Here is an 18,111-nt window from a genome sequence, read left to right on the forward strand (position 1 = left end):
AAGTCAGCTGGGGGAAAGTCTTCCTTAGTGCTCTACAGGTCTACACCTAAAAACCTGCTTAAAGGGCCGGTTCACCGTAATACAAAAAGGCTGAGCATCAGTAAAATGCATAAACATTTCAACATATGCAGCAGCTTTTTGGCCTGATAACTTCTGAGATGGATTTTTCATGTTTTTTGGTTAATAAGAATAATGACATGTTTAACTGTCAGGATAAACATTTTAGGCGCTCAAGAAAAATCTCTATATCACTTTATCAAATCAGTTTTTATTATTGCTTTTATCAGACCAACTTCCTACATAATTTAGCCTAACGGTGTGGAACTTAAAGAGTGTAACAAAGTAAAGAAAAAAATAGTAAAGTAGAGTGAGCATAATATTTTCCATGTTTATGTATGTCACTTCCCTAAAATGGTCTCAATGGAATTGTAGCGAGAGACTGCTAACTAACAGGGTGAAAATTACTTCAGGCACACACACTAAATGATGAAAATGGTAAAAGTTAAAAATAAATAAATAGATAAAATAATAATAATAATAAAGTAACTATGATTATTTTATCAGGATATTCTTTAATTATTTTAAAAGTCATGTAAAACTTTCAATTTTATAATATTGTGGCTTATAGTTCTTGAGGAATTGATAACTTTGCACAGGGGGAATCATAAAATCTAGCACACATGTCAAAACTATGTCAGTAAAGTAAAGGAAAAAAAGAAAGAAAATGTGTACTTTTCAAAGTGCATTATACAGTGTTTGTGATAAAGAGGGAAACAATCTATAATTTAAGCCACTTGTAATAAATATTTGACACATTTTATGAGGAAATAATTGATGGGGACAGAAATGTTGCTGCATAACAGGAACTATATAGAAGCAGACTACTTTCTGGGAATTAATGGACACTTCAAATCTTCCATAATCTGCTTATATACGTGTAAGTAATTATTATATGTTTTACAGTGCTTAGAAATGATAAATGACTTCCATAAAAGTTTCAAAGGCAACATTTTTAGCCTAAATGCATTCTGTACTTGTTAAAATTGGTGATATGAATCATGTGTAAGAGCGTGCCTCTAAGTGCGCCTTGTTTGGAGAGAGGCTGTTGTGCGTAAAGGAGGGGCAGCTCATTCTGAACGCTATTGCTCTCTCCCTCTGCTGTAAAGGCGTGGTGTCTCTCTCTCTCTCTCTCTCTCTCTCTCTCTCTCTCTGTTGGGCAGCTGTTGGAGCTGTGCGGAGCGGAGTCTGTGAATCACCCCATCAGCCCGTGCAGAGCGGCAGTCAGTCCGCTGAGAGGACACCCAGCTGCCCGTCCAAACCAAGGAGCCTTTTACGCACCGGGAGGAACTACCTGAAAACGCAGATGTTGCCATTGTGAAAACAAGAAACCAGTACCTTTTTTCCCCACTGTAAATTCTCCTGGAATATTCTCTTTGATTGCTGCCAACTTATTTTGAAATTATCACTAAAAGCCGGAGGGCATCTCCTGAGCAGAATGAAGGGATTTACACCTTTCTGCGTGATTCTTCTTGTCGCCATCAACTCAGCGACCAAGTTAAATGTACCGCGACTGAGACTGTCATACAAAGGTAATCTATCTATCTATCTATCTATCTATCTATCTATCTATCTATCTATCTATCTATCTATCTATCTATCTTACATTTTTCTGTGCGCGCGCGTGCATTACAGGTGGCAATAATTGGCGACAGTCTTGTGCTCAGAAACTCTTCCCTCCTTCTCTTTCTAACAAAAATCTCCATTTCCCCCCCTGTGAATATTTCAACTTAACACCCCCTTAGTAGCAAAGCTTAAGGCTTTTAAAACATTTTTTATTTGTGTATTTATCTTAAACTATTTCTTCTCTTCGTGGTGGTCCGAGCTGGAAGCGTTCATTCCGGGTCGATGTTTTGGCTACTGTTATGGGAGCTTCATGTGTTTTACTTTAATTTGCTGGTTTCCAGGTTGGAACCGCTCTGCAGTGCAGGCAGGGTGTCCAGCCAGAGGAGAACTTGGCTGAGATTCATGGCTCTGCGGTGAGATCCACCGGGTGCGATCGTCTCACTATTAAGGTTTATTAGGAGCGGCGACCGCAACGGAAATACCTGGAGGGATGTTGCGTAATTATCCTTATACTGGGTATGGTAGTTAGAATTATTACATGAGGTGTAAAAGACTTGACAGCACAGGTCATTGAAAAGTAACACTAATGTCATATATATTTTATTCTCCGAATTCAACGGGTTGAGTCTGTTACACAATGTGTTCAGGCCTTTTAAAACATTCAAAACTTTCTGCTCTCACACTATGTATCGAAGTATCTGGCTGCTTTTTGGCATTATTGTGGGATTTTTGTTTGTAAAATGACAAACATTGCCATATACAGTATCTTTTTGGACAGTGAACACACCATGCACTATCTAATCTGAATCCTGTTGTTGGACATGACTCATTCAGGTTTGATGAAAATTAGGCATTAAAGGACTGTGTGTGTGTGTGTGTGTGTGTGTGTGTGTGTGTGTGTGAGTACCATTGACTGTGTTGGTGCCAGACCGGGCTCATTGTTTCGTTTCACTCAGGCCGTAGCGGGTCTGCAATCATCATCAGTGATAGATATCAGACAGGATTTCCTCCCGTTCAACTCCATGTTTTTCAGGAGAAAAGTCACCATCTGAGTTTACTGGTCTTCCTGTCGGTTATACTGGAAATACAGCTCAGAGGGCGAGACAGAAAGAGAGAGAAACTGATTTTAAAAAATGAGAGAGAACAGCTGAAAAATGCAGATATCTGAACTTTTACATACTTGTCTTTGGTAATTGTACTTTCTACATATTTGGTAAGTTGTTTTACTTACCAGGCTTTATACTTTCTTCATATTTGGATGAAAAGTAGGTTGTTAGGATTTAAAATGACCATCATTTTCATGGTCCCACAGAGGATGAACCCTTGTGCTTTCGGTGGCCCTTGACCTTCCCTATATGTGCACAAGAAATATCAAAATCTTATGGACACATCACCTCTAACTATTAAAAAAAACGTTCATGCTCCCCAGAGGATGAATTCTCTCTTTTTTAAACAGTCTATGAGCTTAACTCTTCCCCCAAAACCTTTAGGCCAAAAATATAAAACACCCCTGCCAGGGAATTAACCTTTTTAATCAGATTGACCCCATGGTGTCGCCTGTTGCACCACTCAAAACAAATGTAACATGTCAAGCCCCACTTCCTAAATAACAAACACAAAAAAGTGTGTTGTTTGTCACACTCTAATCCCACGCCACAAAAATTTGATGTTATATTTTTATTACTGTATAATATCTTGAGAGTATACATTCACTGCACCACAGTCTGGCAAGTTTTTAATAAATTTGGTTGGAACTTACTGCATTATATTCAGGAAATCCTGCAACACAATTGCTCAATAACAGAGGTTCGCTCTGGGTACGCTGCTCAAACAAAGTCATGCCCTGGGCAAACACTACAAGTGGAAAAAGCAGGGCCCAAGATTGTGAATCACTACGTTTCACCCATTTTTCAAAACATTACCCATTTTCCCTTTGGCCTAACACAGCACCATATAAAACCAGTTTTTCTTCATTACTTGCCATCAAAAAACACTCAGCTCTCATTTTGTCAGCATTATAAGAAGTGTGGGAAGAAACTCTGCCTGTAAGATCTAATTAGTGACCGACCGGTTTCTCGCTTCCTGTCTAGATGACCTCAAATTGAAATCCCCAGTTTTTGCCTGTTTTACATAATTCCCCCCTTTGACTCAAGTCTCTTTGTCTTGTGTGACTTTTAATGGTAAATCATTCCATCTTCTCACTCTCCAGTCTAATTTCTCATTCCTCTGTCTCACCTCAGTGTTTTCCCCGATCTGTTTGTGCGTCTCCTCCTCGTCTCTCCCTCCCTCTTTCATTATAAACCGGAGAAGCCCAGAGGGTGTTTGTATTCCCGGGAGGATGCTGAGGTAATTTGGCGACAGGAAAAACTGTCATTATCTCATTTCAATCAATTAGTGGGTGGAAGTTCAAGCAGGAAGAAGGCCATTTTTACCTCTGAACTTTTACAGTGCTCGCCTCCTCTTTGTATTTTCAAACATCCTAGTCAGCACTGATTTAGTCATCTGCAGGTGAAAATGCATTTATGTAAAATTAGTTGAAGAGAGAATCTTTTTAGACATCTGTTTTACAGATACCAAGCCTTTTGACAGCATTTAAATGACTACATTTTAATGTCAAATATAAATATTCTTAAAGTTCGGGTAAAGCAGAGATTTGTATGCAAACATGTTTTACTGTGTATAAAATAATCACTGAAAACATGCAAAAAGACAAATTCTATATGACTGAATTTGGGAGTTTGACCATAAAACAGTTTCCCCCCATTTGTCTGTTCAGGATTTTCAGAAAGTGTGACAGCATGCAGGAAAGTCAGTGGAGAAGTTAGATGTCAGACATCAGGTTTCAGTGCCTTCAGTAGAGAATACTGCTATTTTTTAATTTTTTTTTTACTATTTTTAAACCATTTTTTTTTAACACTTGCCAATTTTATTTCTGATTCAAATTTGGCTGAGTGTTTAATAACACATTTTTCTGTGGTGTGAAAAACTCAATATATTTTTGCTTCACCCGGACTTTAAATATGTTGGAAAACACTTATTTAAATGCTGAAATGTTAAGACAAATCTAGACGTCTAAAAAATGTAATTCTCCATCAAATGTAGCCCAGTTTCTTATTCAACTGATTTTGAAATGCAATCTAATAACTCATTCTACATTGTTTTCTCTTAATTTCTAATAATTTTCATTGTCATAGGAAACTGTATTTATCAGACATTATTATTTTATGTCAAATCCCAATTCAAATATTTAATGAAAGAATATACAAAAACCCTGATTTGCAGTTTAACCTCTTGAATAAAAGTGAGAATGTGCATGTGGTCATGTTTGTGTCTATACGCTGGTGACATTGAGGTGTCGAGGTATGCTTCGTGTGTGTGTGTGTGTGTGTGTGTGTGTGTGTGTGTGTGCGCGTGCTTGGCTGCACTCCCAGCCTTCTGCCAAGTACCTATACCAACTTCCCATCATGCATTTCTCCCTGTCTTTCTCTATCTGTCTCTGGATGTCTTTCATTTGTCTTCCTCTTTCTTCAATCTGCCTGCTTCACTTATTCATTTGAATTCCCTTTCTGCACACACACAAACACACACAGACTTCAGACACGACACACACACACACACACACACACACACACACACACACACACACACACACACACAAACACACACTCCATCTAATACAATATTCACTTTGTCTCGCCGAAGGCAGGGGGGCACTTGAAACACCAACGCACACATCAGTGTCCTATTTTGATCAGATTGCATTAGTTCTCAGACTGAAGGGTTCTGTTTGTTTTCGCTTACAGCCTGTGAATTAATGAGTTTGTTTTCTCAGTCGGCGTTGCACAGATGCACACATACAGACGGGTGTTAGTTGTTCTTAGGCGGAGCGGAGTAATCTGTCACCGGGAGTCTGTTGGAGGCTCCGGAGCTGCTGAAATGTAGGGCGTCTCCCATCCTTTCATCTTTCAGCTCTTTTCCTTTTTCTTTCTCCATTCTTTCTCATCCATCCCTCCCTCCCTGCTCTGTGTAATTGCTCGTTCATTACGGTCTTCCTCTCTCTCTCCTGCTTCTCCAGAGTTCACTTTAAATGCTCCCAGGCCTCTGGACCCATCTGAAAACCCGGCAAAGGAAAGAAAAGAGAGAACTTGAAGGTTTTAGTAACCAAGCCAATTGGCTTGTCAGGCACATGTTTTTTTGCTAGCATGTATACAAGCTTGTGCTCTAAGAAATATTGGGAAGAAGAGAGTTTTAGAGGTTTTACTGTTTTAGTAATGGTTGACATGTGTTTAAATTTCAAATGTTTGTGCAAATTCTTTATATATAGTCAAGGGTTTTTTAGCCCGCAGGCTCAATAGCCAATATTTAAAAGTTATTACAGTTCATGAACAATAGTTCAAATAATTTAATAAGAGAAAATAAGGGAAAAGTAAGAAGAAGACTGAAAATAAAGTCTTGGCCCAGGTGGAAGTTGTGGTTTTCAGCTATCCACTTCAGTGCATTCAAAGAAACAGTTTGAAAAAGACTTCAAAGTAAACTTAATGTTAGTTAGCGACAGGTTTCTGAAGTTCTCTGCAAGTTTGTGTCCCAAATATATCCACTGGGAGAAACTTATGATAGCAATCCATATGTATATCTTTGAAGTCTTTTAATAAGTAGATAACATGGTATAGAATACTAAATTCTGCTGCTTGGTTTGTATTATGATTGGTTTAATGATTGTAATGGACGGCACAGAGCTTTGACTAAAGAGGCTGATGTTTGTGTCCTGTTTGAAAAAAAACAAAACAGTCAAGTTATTGTAATTTAACTTGTGGTTCTAAGTGACGTCTTTATATTAAGTGATGTGGCACAGCTTCACGTAGCAACATATTTTCCTAAACCTAACCAAGTACATTTGTTGCCTCAACATTACAGAGTGGTTTTGTTGCATTAACCTAAGGAACCTCTTGACTGTGATGGTAATTTAAGGTAGTTACCATGCGACGTTTCACATCTTGAAATAGAACGGTCATGTATGTGGGTTTCTGTTGTCTAGGTATGAGGATGTGTTGTTTTTCATCCACTCAAATATCCATATATGACACATATATGTCACTTACATAGTCTAAATTATTTCCCACTTTGTTGTTTTAAAGTGGAATTCCACATTCACAAATAATCACATAGATTCTTGCCAGCGCATGATGTTTACTGGGGATTTTTCCAACAAAACACACATTGTCATATATGTATAGAGCTGCCTGCGCCTGACTGTCATCTGGGCAAAGAGACACTGGGGCAGCAGTTTCTCCTTCTTATTGCATTAGCAAAGTTTACTTTTGCTTTACAAGAGAAACAATCTCTATAGCATATAGCAAAAAACATATAAAACAATATTTCATTTTGATATCAGCATTTACAATCAAATCATTTTAACTGGGCCTGTTACCCCTAAATTTACTGAATTTAGGGGTTGTCTGGACAATTTCTATCTTATAAATAGCAGTATTTTTGATGATGTATCACTACTGTAAGACTGGTCATTTAGAAAGTGTATTTACTGAGTGTTTTATAGTGACAGTGTGTTTTTTTTAGCGGGACAAAAGTGTTTTGTCCAGTTCATGAAAATCAGGTTGGAGACTACAGAAACACTGTAGAGAGGTTCTCTGTCTGGTATGTGGACCTGCTGACAGAGGAAACACACTACATGTTTCTGACACCACAGGCATGATGTGAGGGGTGAAGAATGAGTGTGTGTGTGTGTGTGTGTGTGTGTTTGGGAGAGAGAGAGAGAGAGAGAGAAGATAATGGCACAGTGAGTTTGTTGGACCCAGATATCTGTAGCCGCTGAAGCATTTTACAGATCGAAAACACCTTGACTGTGTATGAAGCATAAATTGAGCCCATAAGTGTGAAAGAAAGAGACGTTTCGCTTCTGATGCAGAGTGCGTCTCTGTGTGTTTGAAGTTAACTGTGTGTGATTGTCGGTCAAAGACAACTGTGTGTCTCAAGGTGTCACTTGTGTGTCATGTCAACAGTATCTCTTGGATGACAACTCTCATTTCGCCGCCTGGACAGATCAGAAGACGCACAGATGGAACGATTTAGAGACGGAGGCAGAGCAAATTGACAGTGAATGTGTGAGAGACGAGGAGCTGGAAAAAGGATTGAGATAAACACAAGGGCAGATCAGAGAGCACAGATGGAGAGGAAGCCGGGGTGAGAAGAGAAAAAGGTGCCTGTGATGTCTGAGGGGAAAGAAAAAGGACAGAGTGAGATAAAGGGGAAAAAAGAAAGGAAGAGATCATTCATACATCAGAAAGCCACAAGGAGATCAGAGATACGATAACTTTTGCATAAGAATCCCTTTATAAACACTGCGGACGAAAACATCCGTTGTTGATTGTTTGCTGAACCACATTATGTGGTGATAAAAAATAACCCCATTCCTCCTGTTCCTATTGTTTCTCCTGCTCATGCAGTAAATGACATTACAGGTGCGGTTGAGGCTAATTTCTCAACAAAGCTGCTTTGAAATGAACCAGGAACATGCTGGTTTTTCAAGTGGTTTCTCTCCATCAATATAAAATAGAAGTAAATAAATAATATCAATCTGTGGAAGCAGAAAGTTCCTGTTTCTTACTGTCTGAAAATATGTTCATAGTGTACCGTTCTATGATTTTAATGTTATCAGTCCTCCGTTCAGTTTCCACTAATGGTTGAATACCCAGAATGAGGCGGTTCTCCCTTTGCGAAACGCCCCTAATTTGAATGTGAGCCGGCCCTAGCCGTTTGTCCGGACGTTTTTTTGCCCTGTAAAAGAGCAGGACCATTTTTCTCCCCTGAAAAACAGCCTGGTTGCTGATTGAATAGAACACTAAGCGGGATGTGACGTAGTACTCAACGCCAAAACTATATTTTATATATATATATATATACGTACTGTTGCTAAGCGATTACACAACGATCGAAAACTCTTCTCTGGGGCCTTTCTTTGTAATGGAGACACGCTGAGTGAGCGGCCATTTGAGAGGGCGTGGCCTGAAACTTTCTAGCAGCCACTTTTTACCCTAATGGAAACGCGCCTAATGGTGAAACTGATCATTGCATACAAACTAGAATTACAGCCTCGTGGTGGTATGCCTTCGCCATCCAGCCAAGTTTTCTTCCAGTTTTCATCCATGTCTGTTTAGACTCATGTACCATGACAACCATGACAGTGGAAATGCGTCAACTTTGGATGCTACTTCAAAGAAGCTTCAGATTCTAATTATTGCATTGAATAATGACCAGAAAAGTGTTTTTGGAAATAAACATTATGATGTCACAGTGAAGTTAACCTTTAATGTTTTGAATATAAGGTTTGTGATTATAAGCAAATTAATATTTATGTATATATTATAGCCAAAAACTAATGATGTGACCTTGACCTTTAACCTCCAGAATCTAATCAGTTCATCTGTGAGTCCAAGGGAACGTATGTGGCAAGCTTAAAGAAATTCCCTCCTGGCGTTTCTGAGATATCACATTCACAAGAAAGGGACGGGTATTTGGCAGCAGTGACCTTAACCTTTGACCCCCAAAACTAATCAGATCTTTCTTAAGTCCAAGTGAAGGTTTGTGCCAGGTTTGAAGAAATTCCCTGAAGGCATTCTTGAGATATTGTGATCAAAAGAGTGGGACGGACGTCTTATATATCTTATATCAACTTAATGAGACGAATGGGGTTGAAGCAAAAGACTGACTGTATTCTATATTTTATTTAATCTGTGGGTCTGTGTGGACAAAGCCTGATAATGCCTAGACTTCCACTTGTATTTCTACTTTTATTGTAAGCTTATAGAGCTCCAATTTTGTAATAATCCATGTCTTAAAATAATGTCCAACAAATGTACTTATCGTTTGAAAAAAGTTTATTAATTTCCTGTAACAGAGTGGCACAGAAAAGGTAGGGAAGTTGGAAAAGTAGGACTGGGGAATTACATTTTTTGACAATTGAGAATAAAAAAAAGAAGTTCAGCCATCATTAGTAAATCTGGATGTGTCTCAAGTTGGCATAGTCTGACAACGTTGTTAAAACTTAAGCTTAATTCTTTAAAAGGTCAGTTGTACAAAGAATAAATTACAAGGCTTGACTGCCTCTGGATAAAAACCTACAGTACGAGAAGAGAAATCTTGCACCCTGATAGTCCAAGGAAAGAATGGAGGGAGCAGCGGTTTATCAAACAGCTTAGCTTTGCTGTGAAATAGATCCAGACAAACACTGCATTGATACCCCTCAAAGGTCAGGGCGCATATGCCTCTGTAAGGCTCAACTGCCTGAACCAGAATTGCACTGTGAATTAAAACGTGTGCCCCTAATGCTGGCATGAATCAACAGGCTCAGGACTGAATGCAAGAGGGGACTGTCCGTGAAAGAGGAGAAACATCAATGAATTTAAAAGAACAGAGAGACGGAGGGCAAAGAGAAGGAAGTAATGAATGAAAGATCTGTGAATGTGGAGAGAAAACAAATCACGGATCCATGAAAGAAAAGAAACAGAAAAGCAGGCATTAGACAGAGATGGAAATACAGATGAAAAGGGTCATGGTACCGTGGTGGAGAGAGATAAATGGATGAAAAAAGACAGAAAGAGGCTGAAGAGAATGCAGAGGAAAGGAAAAGACAGGAGGGTGAAAGAATGAGGGAGATGGAAGAATGACAGATAGATGGATAAAAGGAAGGGAGAGGCTAACCTGGAGGCTGAAAGACACTGGTCTCTTTGAGAAGCAAAGGTTGAGGGTTCAAGTCCCAACAATGTGTCTTTGACCATCTGTCATGTAGATTACCAAGTACTCCACTTACACACAGGAGTTACGGGAGATGTGTGTGTTGTGCACATAGTGGGAGTATCGCATATCTCTTTCCTTTGCATATCCAAGTTAAAGAATAGATATGTGTGTGTGTGTGTGTGTGTGTGTGTACTTTTTCTTCCTACATAGTGAGGACCGGTATACATTTTTTAACCAACAGAATGAGGACATTTTTGCAAAGTGAGGACATTTTAGTCCTCGCTTCTTCAACGGCCTGTTTGAAGTTTAAGATTTGGTTTTAAAGTTAAGGTTGCAATCAGTGTTAGAGCCAATTAGCGCCCTTGGCATAAATAGGAACGAATCTTTGGTTCCTCGGGTGCTACCACACACACACACACACACACACACACACACACACACACACAAATTACCACAGGCACACCACACCACTACCCAGTCATTTACAAACCACAGTTGTTTGGAGAAACAAAGAAGAATTGAAGGAAATAAATGCAACCAATGATTTTAATTGCAAAAATAACTTGGACTTCCATTGATCAAAAAAGGTAAAAATGTGCGTCAATTATTCTACCCGTGGTACAGCACCTCAGGGGCTTAAAGCTTAGGTTTAGGTTAGGATAAAGGTTGGGGTTAGGTATTAAGTTTGGATGGTTAGAGTAAGGGGCTAGGAAATGCATTAGGTCCTCAGAAAAATAGAAGTACAAGGATGTATGTGCATGTGTGTGCACTAAAAGGCCAGCCAAAACCAACCCCAGTATCCACAGTGATGGCCGTTGTTTTAACATGAACGTTACAAATCACAGCAGTGGATGTTCACCGAGGGGGGGTCAGGTCTTGAAAAACAATTTCTCTAAACGTCCACACTGTGCCACACCCTGAAGAATGAACATACACACACAGCGGCTCTCCTCCCCGCTGCTGTCCTCAAGAGGTCTGGCCCATTATCTCCTCTGTGCTGGTCTTTGCTGTTCTGTTCCAGTTATTTCCATTATGTTTCAGCTCGATATACAATTTAAAAGCTTCTATGTGTGGGATTAAGATCTCACTGCAGCATCTTTGGAATTAGTCTGAAGGCATATTTTTGTATATTCATTAGATAGTCCAAGTGAAAATGAGTTATTCAAATCCTGTTTTCCTACAGCAACCTCACATGTAAACTAAAATGTGTTAGTTGATGTAGGTTAGGTTGATTGTTGGTTACTAAAACAGACAAAATTAGAGAAAGATAACCATTAAAATCAGGAAAGAAAGAAATAATTGTCACAAGACTGTATGACTACACGGGGCCAACATGTGCGCCTTATATGCAAACTTGCCAACAAGCATTTGGATGATGTGAAGGCACCAATATTGAACACCAGTGCAAATGTTGTGCTAAGATGAAAGTTATTACAACTTACATGACTGTCTGCTGTTCATGTCCACCCAAAGCTTGTAATACTTTCAACAAATCACAGTCTCACAATAACACCTTGTGAAAACTTTGTGCTCAGTTGGACTAATGTTGAACTTGGCTTCCTCCTGCACGCCACCAGCCGCCAAGTGCATGCTGGGTCGTGGTATTGTAATGACAGATGCCTTGCCAGTGTTTCATAGTAAGTCATGCAGTTTCAGCTTTACAAAGAAACATCTCTCCACTCCCCTCTCTCCATGAGATACATAAACATCCTCGTGTATTTTTTCACTGCAGACATTAAAGGATTAGCAGGCGTTACATACACAGTAGTGCAGCTGGATGTTCCTGCAGAGAGCAGCAAGCACACAAAGAAAGTAAAACAGAAAGAAAAAACATACTAGCATGATTATACACACACGCAAAAACAGAGAGGGTTCTTCTTGTCTTCTCATGTCGACTCAGCCTCCTACCATTTGGCACTTTGGCTCAGAACCAATGCAAAGTGATAGAGAAACAGGCCAGAGGTGATGGGAACCCACTTTAGTGTGTGTGACATGTAATGTCTCCCATCCTGCATTGAGGTGCTGCACCCCCTGCTCCTGAAACAAACGCACCCTCTCATGCATCAATCAATTAGTTCCAGTGGAGCTGCTGACAAGGAGAGTTGAGTACAACAGACTCTTCTGTGGACTGATGTGTCTATTAGAAAGCAGCTGACAAACACAATCACACACAAACATCACTGTTAATGGAAACCATAGGAAACAGTCTGTTCAGTGTGTGTGTGTGTGTGTGTGTGTGCTTGGATGCATCCGTATGTTTGTACAGTATGTTAACTGACAAAAGACGATTCAGACCAAATGGTTCCAGGGACTCCCTGAGAGGAGCTACCCACTGGGGAGCTTGTTTTTTGTGTTTGCACTGCCAACTGGAGCGCTGAAGCCGGCTGGCGGTTTAGGAGTCAAAATCACGTTGTATTTCCCCCGCTGCAAATATGCTCGCTCAAGCCTGGACTTTACTGTTGGTCCATTTGTCGAGAGAAACAAAAAAAACGGAGAACAAAATAGGGTTTTAAAAACTACGAGTGTTTCTAGTTCTGCCGGTGGTGGAAAAAAAAGACAGAGTTCTCAGAAGTTGCATCTATTTGTCTTTCTGGCCTCCCATGTGATCACTGAATTTGCTGCAAAATAATTGTAAAATACACTACCAGTCAAAAGTTTGGACACACCTTCTCATTCAATGTTTTTTATTTATTTTTAAATTATTTTCCACGTTGTGGATTAATACTGAAGATATCAAAACTATGAAAGAACCCATAAGGAATTATGTTGTTAAAAAAAGAGAAAGCATTAAACAAACCAGAATGTTTTCTATTTTAGATTCGTCACAGTCGCCACCTCTTGTTTTGATGGTAGCATTGCACACTTCTGTTATTCTCTCAGGCAGCTTCATGAGATAGTCACCTGGATGGTTTTCAGTTAACAGGTGCAACTTGTCAAGAGTAGATTTGTGGAATTTCTTGCATTCTTAATGTGTTTGAGACCATCAAACAAAAGGTGACTACCTTGAAGAATCTAAAATATAAAACATATTCTGGTTTGTTTGACAGGTTTTGTAGTCAACAAAACCTGTCAAACAAACATACATTCAACAAACATACATTCAAAACATAATTCCTTAATTGTTCCATCAAAGTTATGATTTTTTAAAATATTAATCTGCAATGTTGAAAACAATAAAACTAAATAATATCCATTGAATGAGAAGGTGTGTCCAAACTTTTGACTGGTAGTGTATAATTTAATCTTGAATTATTTTTTCTTCTTAAAGCAAGTACTGATAATAAGTGTTCTTGAAGTGATCTTTTCAGTCTGTTTCAATACAAATCGTCTTTTTTATTTATGGTGATCCGTCTTGTTATGAAAACCAGTTGCATAAAGTTAAATATATTGACCTTTTTCCCTTTTTTCCTCAATATTATACAATGAGAAGATACATTTTTTGCACAGCATTTATTTATGTTAATGTTGCTTTTTATCCTCATCTCTGTGATACAGAAACCATATGTTTTCACTTTTTGGTTTTCACAATGTAATTAAGCAGATAATTAGTTGATGTAAAATGTCCAAAAACCAACACAAATTGATAGATCATAAAAATGTTTCTACTTAACTGAAAAAGAATGATTAAATTATACTGTACAGAACTACATGTTTGTCTGCTGCATTCAACTAACAAAGTGTGCGTGATGCAACGCAGCCAACAGAGAGTTTTATAGAGAGCTGGGGGCCTCGGATGAGGCGTTGAGGGAGTGAGGGATGAGAGTAAAACAATAAAAGACCGGAGTTTAAGAAGAGACAGAGAGAAAAGTTGTTCTTCCGAAGCCTGGGAAGAATGATGAAGTGAAACAGAATAAAAACAAGATAGAAGTCAGGAGGGAGGATACCACATTTCTGAGGCAAAGTGAGGAAGGGTGAGATCAAGAAAGGAAAGACGCAGAAGGATGAGAGAAAGGACAGAGTGGGGCAAGCCATGGATCACTTTGGATGAGAGAGACAAAGTGAGAGGGAGAAGTGTGTGGTATGGGTGACTGATGTAGTCAGAGCAAATCAAAAATAGGAGGAAAAAAAGATGAAAGTGGACCAAAGCGAGAGATGGATGGAGAGAAAGCAAGTGGCCGTCAGGGAGGGAGGAAGATAAGGAGAGAAAGGGAGGAGGGAGGGAAGAGATGATGAAATGAGGGAGGAAGGGGAAGCAGAGGAGGGTGAGGGTTGATGAGGATCGAGGGTGATGAGGTAACGCCTGCGCTGTGTTTTGATTGGCCCGGCAGGGGAGATCGGGTAACGGGAACTGGGATCGGCATCCAGAGAAGAAGCCTCGAGTGTGTCCGTGTGTGTGTGTGTGTGTGTGTGTGTGTGTGAAGGAGCGAGAGAAGGAAAGAAAATCGAAGAAAATCTCTCTCTCTCTCTCTCTCTCTCTCTCTCTCACTACGGTCACTAGATTTTTGTGTGCTCCCTCTTTGGTGCTCATCTCCCCTTTTGTGGTTTTATCACATGATCAAGTGTGTTAAGAATGCGAGCCGTGCGGGTGAAGTGACATCTCCAGTGAGGAGCTGTAACAGGTTGACAGGAAATCCCAGGATTTACTCTGTCATGAGTTATCTGGCCTGTGGCATCTCTGCCAGGACAAATCCCTGTGAATTTAAACAATGGAAACACAGACATATGGAGGTCTCGTAGCTGTGAATTAATGCTTCATAAATAACTGAGCTTAAAAACTTAATAAATAAATAGAAGTTTACAACTGCATGTCAATATTTAGATGCCTAATTGTAACTATATATTATTTTAGACCTGTTTTCTGAGCTTCTTTCAAAGAGTTTTAAGTAATAATAAACCAAAGATGCACCTGCAACATGTTTGTAATGCACATGACTCAGAAAATAACACCATCATCCATTCCTAATAACCTTTGCATGAGAGTCTGAACTTTGCCATTCAATCACCATTACTCTGCTCTGAGAAGCTGCAGCTGTGCTTTCCTTCATCTGCAATCCAACATGTTTGCCCTGATCCAATCCTGCCCTGGTGACATATTTCACGATTAAAAAACATTTTCCAAAAGCGAAAAAAAGCCCTCTTTCAGTCAGATGCTCGGAAAACAGAGATTGTAAAACGAAGTTGTCCCAGTTTATTTGGCTTCTTTACTGTCTATAGAAGAGTGAAGAAACTTTGGTATTGAAGTAAACCTCATTTTCTATTTACATGGGGCATGACTTCCACCACCTGAGTTAGAATAAGCGATTGCGGATAACGTGAATGATTTTAGGATTTTAGGTGTGGAGGTAATCAGTTAAAATACAGGTGATTAGCCTAAAATATGTATTTTTCAAACAGTAATAACACTTTATATAATGATATTTAATCACTGAGGAACCCATTTTAAATGCTACCATGCTAATTAGCTGTAATAAACACAGTACATCTAATCTGAACTTATGCACTGAAACAAAAGAAAGAACAGTATATGGTGTTAATACCTTACTTGTGTTCAGTATTTTAACTTCTTGCACTAATCAACACACTCACTGTACAAATATAAATATTACAATCAAATTCTACATAAGGATAAATTGTTACATTTAACCCGAGTGACAATAAAAGCAGGAGTACAGCAAATATTTACCATTTTCCATCATTTTTTCATGCGTTTTCTTCTTTATTTTACATACAGTTTATACAGCATTTATGACAAATTAAAGATCCATTAAAAAGATATATAATGCAGTTAGTTGGTCAAGCTCTGACAAGCACATCTCATAAAGAACAAAGACGAGCTGGTGGAATATGAGACCTGGGAGAGGAGGAGGAGGAGAAGCACCGTGAGATGACTTTTTGTGCATGCGGCAGATTCCAGAAATACTTGGCACACTGCAACAATATACAGCCGAGATCTAATGATACCCTGGGAAGCCTGTCAGCGGTGTAATGACTCTAATGGCTCTTTATTTGTTTGTGAGCGTGTGTGAAAACAAAAAGTCAAAAAGCAATATTTGGAGATCAAGACTGGCACTTTTTTTCTCAACTGAGATGGGAATAGGTGTCATCGAACCAGGGATTTATTAATAATCCATGACAGTGTGTGTTTGTGTGTGTGTGTGTGTGTGTGTGTGTTTCTGGTATGTATTTTGTAGCACAGGGGGTCTAATGGGCTTCAGATGTGTCCCAACTCCCACTGAGCCAACGATAACACTGATACTATTGTGTGTGTGTGTATGTGCCCACATACATGCATGTGCGTGTGTGTGTGTGCAGCTTAACACAGCTTACACTCTGCCTGTGCCCAATTTGTACATCAGCATTAGTTTTGAAAGTACATTTTTTTCTCATCTCTGCTGAGTTCTATTCCTCCGTTTCTCCTCTTGAACCCACATCTTGTTTCGTAGCCTGTCAGTGCAAATCTTATTTTTAACAACTTTGTTGCACTTTTGCCCTTTTTTGTTTAACCAAATGCAGTCATGCAGTAATGATGCCATCACTTTCATCACACTAGATCTTTATCTTGAATAATTTATCTAGTTTTTTGCATGTCATTGGGTGATGAAAGGACCATGTAAGCTGCCTGATCAAACAAAAATATGCAAATATGCAAAATGTCTTTCAGCAGCAGCACTGAGTTAGATTGCACAGTCCGAGACATCTGACTCTCAGATTTGACAGACACCAGGGCAAGCCTCAGCCTGACTAAGCGGAACATTGACAATGTAAACAAATCCCAGAATAAATTACTGCATGCATATCTTTGAAGTGGCTGAGACGGCGTGATGCGATAGCCGCGGTTTGACACGTACAGTGAAACCAGATGCTCTTTCGCGTGTCGCTTTGGTTTGGCACGGCTGCTGTTTGTCAATGCAGCGGCGGCTCCGTGCCTTTAGGGAAACGAGACACATTGGAGACAGATGTAGAAGTTTCCCTATGGATGCTGTGAGGGGTTTTGGGGATGTATAGGGTCTGAGGACACAAGACGGAATAAAAAGGAGCGACAAGAGAGAAATCTAACAGCAGAGGCAAGAGAGACAGGATGACAGATGGACAGACATGAGAGATGAAATTGAAGACATACTCAGAAGTGACTTCAAGAGAGGAAAAATAACACCAGAGAGGAAGTAAAAGATAGATAGACGGAAGAGACGGCATGGTGGAGAGTAGAGGGAGGTTAAACTGGTAGATGTGAAGATGGATAGACAGAAGGAGAGAGAGAAAGGCTGGTGAGAGGTGAGACAGCAGCGGTGTGGTTTCCACTGTGAGGTGATGAGCTGCTGGAGTGATAACAAGCTGCAGATGGAAGCTGTTAGCTCACCTTTCCCCTCTGTTTGTGTGTGTGTGTGTGTGTGTATGTGTGTGTGGCTGTGGTATTCATGTGCGTCTATTTTGTTGTTATTTGAAGATTTGTGTGAACTCCTGAGTGATTTACCAGATACAAAGGTAGAAAGAAAGAAAGAAGAGAAAGAGACATCAAACAGCATTCTGTTCTGAGTGTGTTTGTATACACAACGAAGGGGGGACAGTAAAGAGGCATGGTACACTGAGCAGAAAAAAACAATCTTGGGCTTGATAGAGCATCAGATACTTGCTCCATCATAAGATTAAAGTTCAGGAAACTGGATCTTTGGAAATGTTATTGACACACCTGTAGTCCCCACAGTAATACTGAAAGGGCTGTGATAATATATTTGTGTGTGATAAGCATCCTAATATTGTTCAGAGGTGGAACTTCATTTTAACCCATTTGTGCCCAAA

At 39.5% G+C, this 18,111-nt stretch overlaps 1 protein-coding gene across 2 annotated transcripts in view; it reads left to right on the forward strand.

The window, feature by feature from the left end:
- The first annotated feature begins 1,200 nt into the window (after positions 1-1,200).
- sema3bl (sema domain, immunoglobulin domain (Ig), short basic domain, secreted, (semaphorin) 3bl) overlaps positions 1,201-18,111 on the forward strand; it is a 77,633-nt gene continuing 60,722 nt past the window's right edge. For both annotated transcript variants that reach the window (XM_059333129.1, XM_059333130.1), the window contains exon 1: positions 1,201-1,589. In XM_059333129.1, the coding sequence (XP_059189112.1) occupies positions 1,496-1,589 (94 nt within the window). In that variant the 5' untranslated portion in view covers positions 1,201-1,495. The remainder of the gene's footprint in view (positions 1,590-18,111) is intronic.

This window comes from Centropristis striata, chromosome 5 (genome assembly GCF_030273125.1).
Source record: "Centropristis striata isolate RG_2023a ecotype Rhode Island chromosome 5, C.striata_1.0, whole genome shotgun sequence".
Classification (NCBI taxonomy): domain Eukaryota; kingdom Metazoa; phylum Chordata; class Actinopteri; order Perciformes; family Serranidae; genus Centropristis; species Centropristis striata.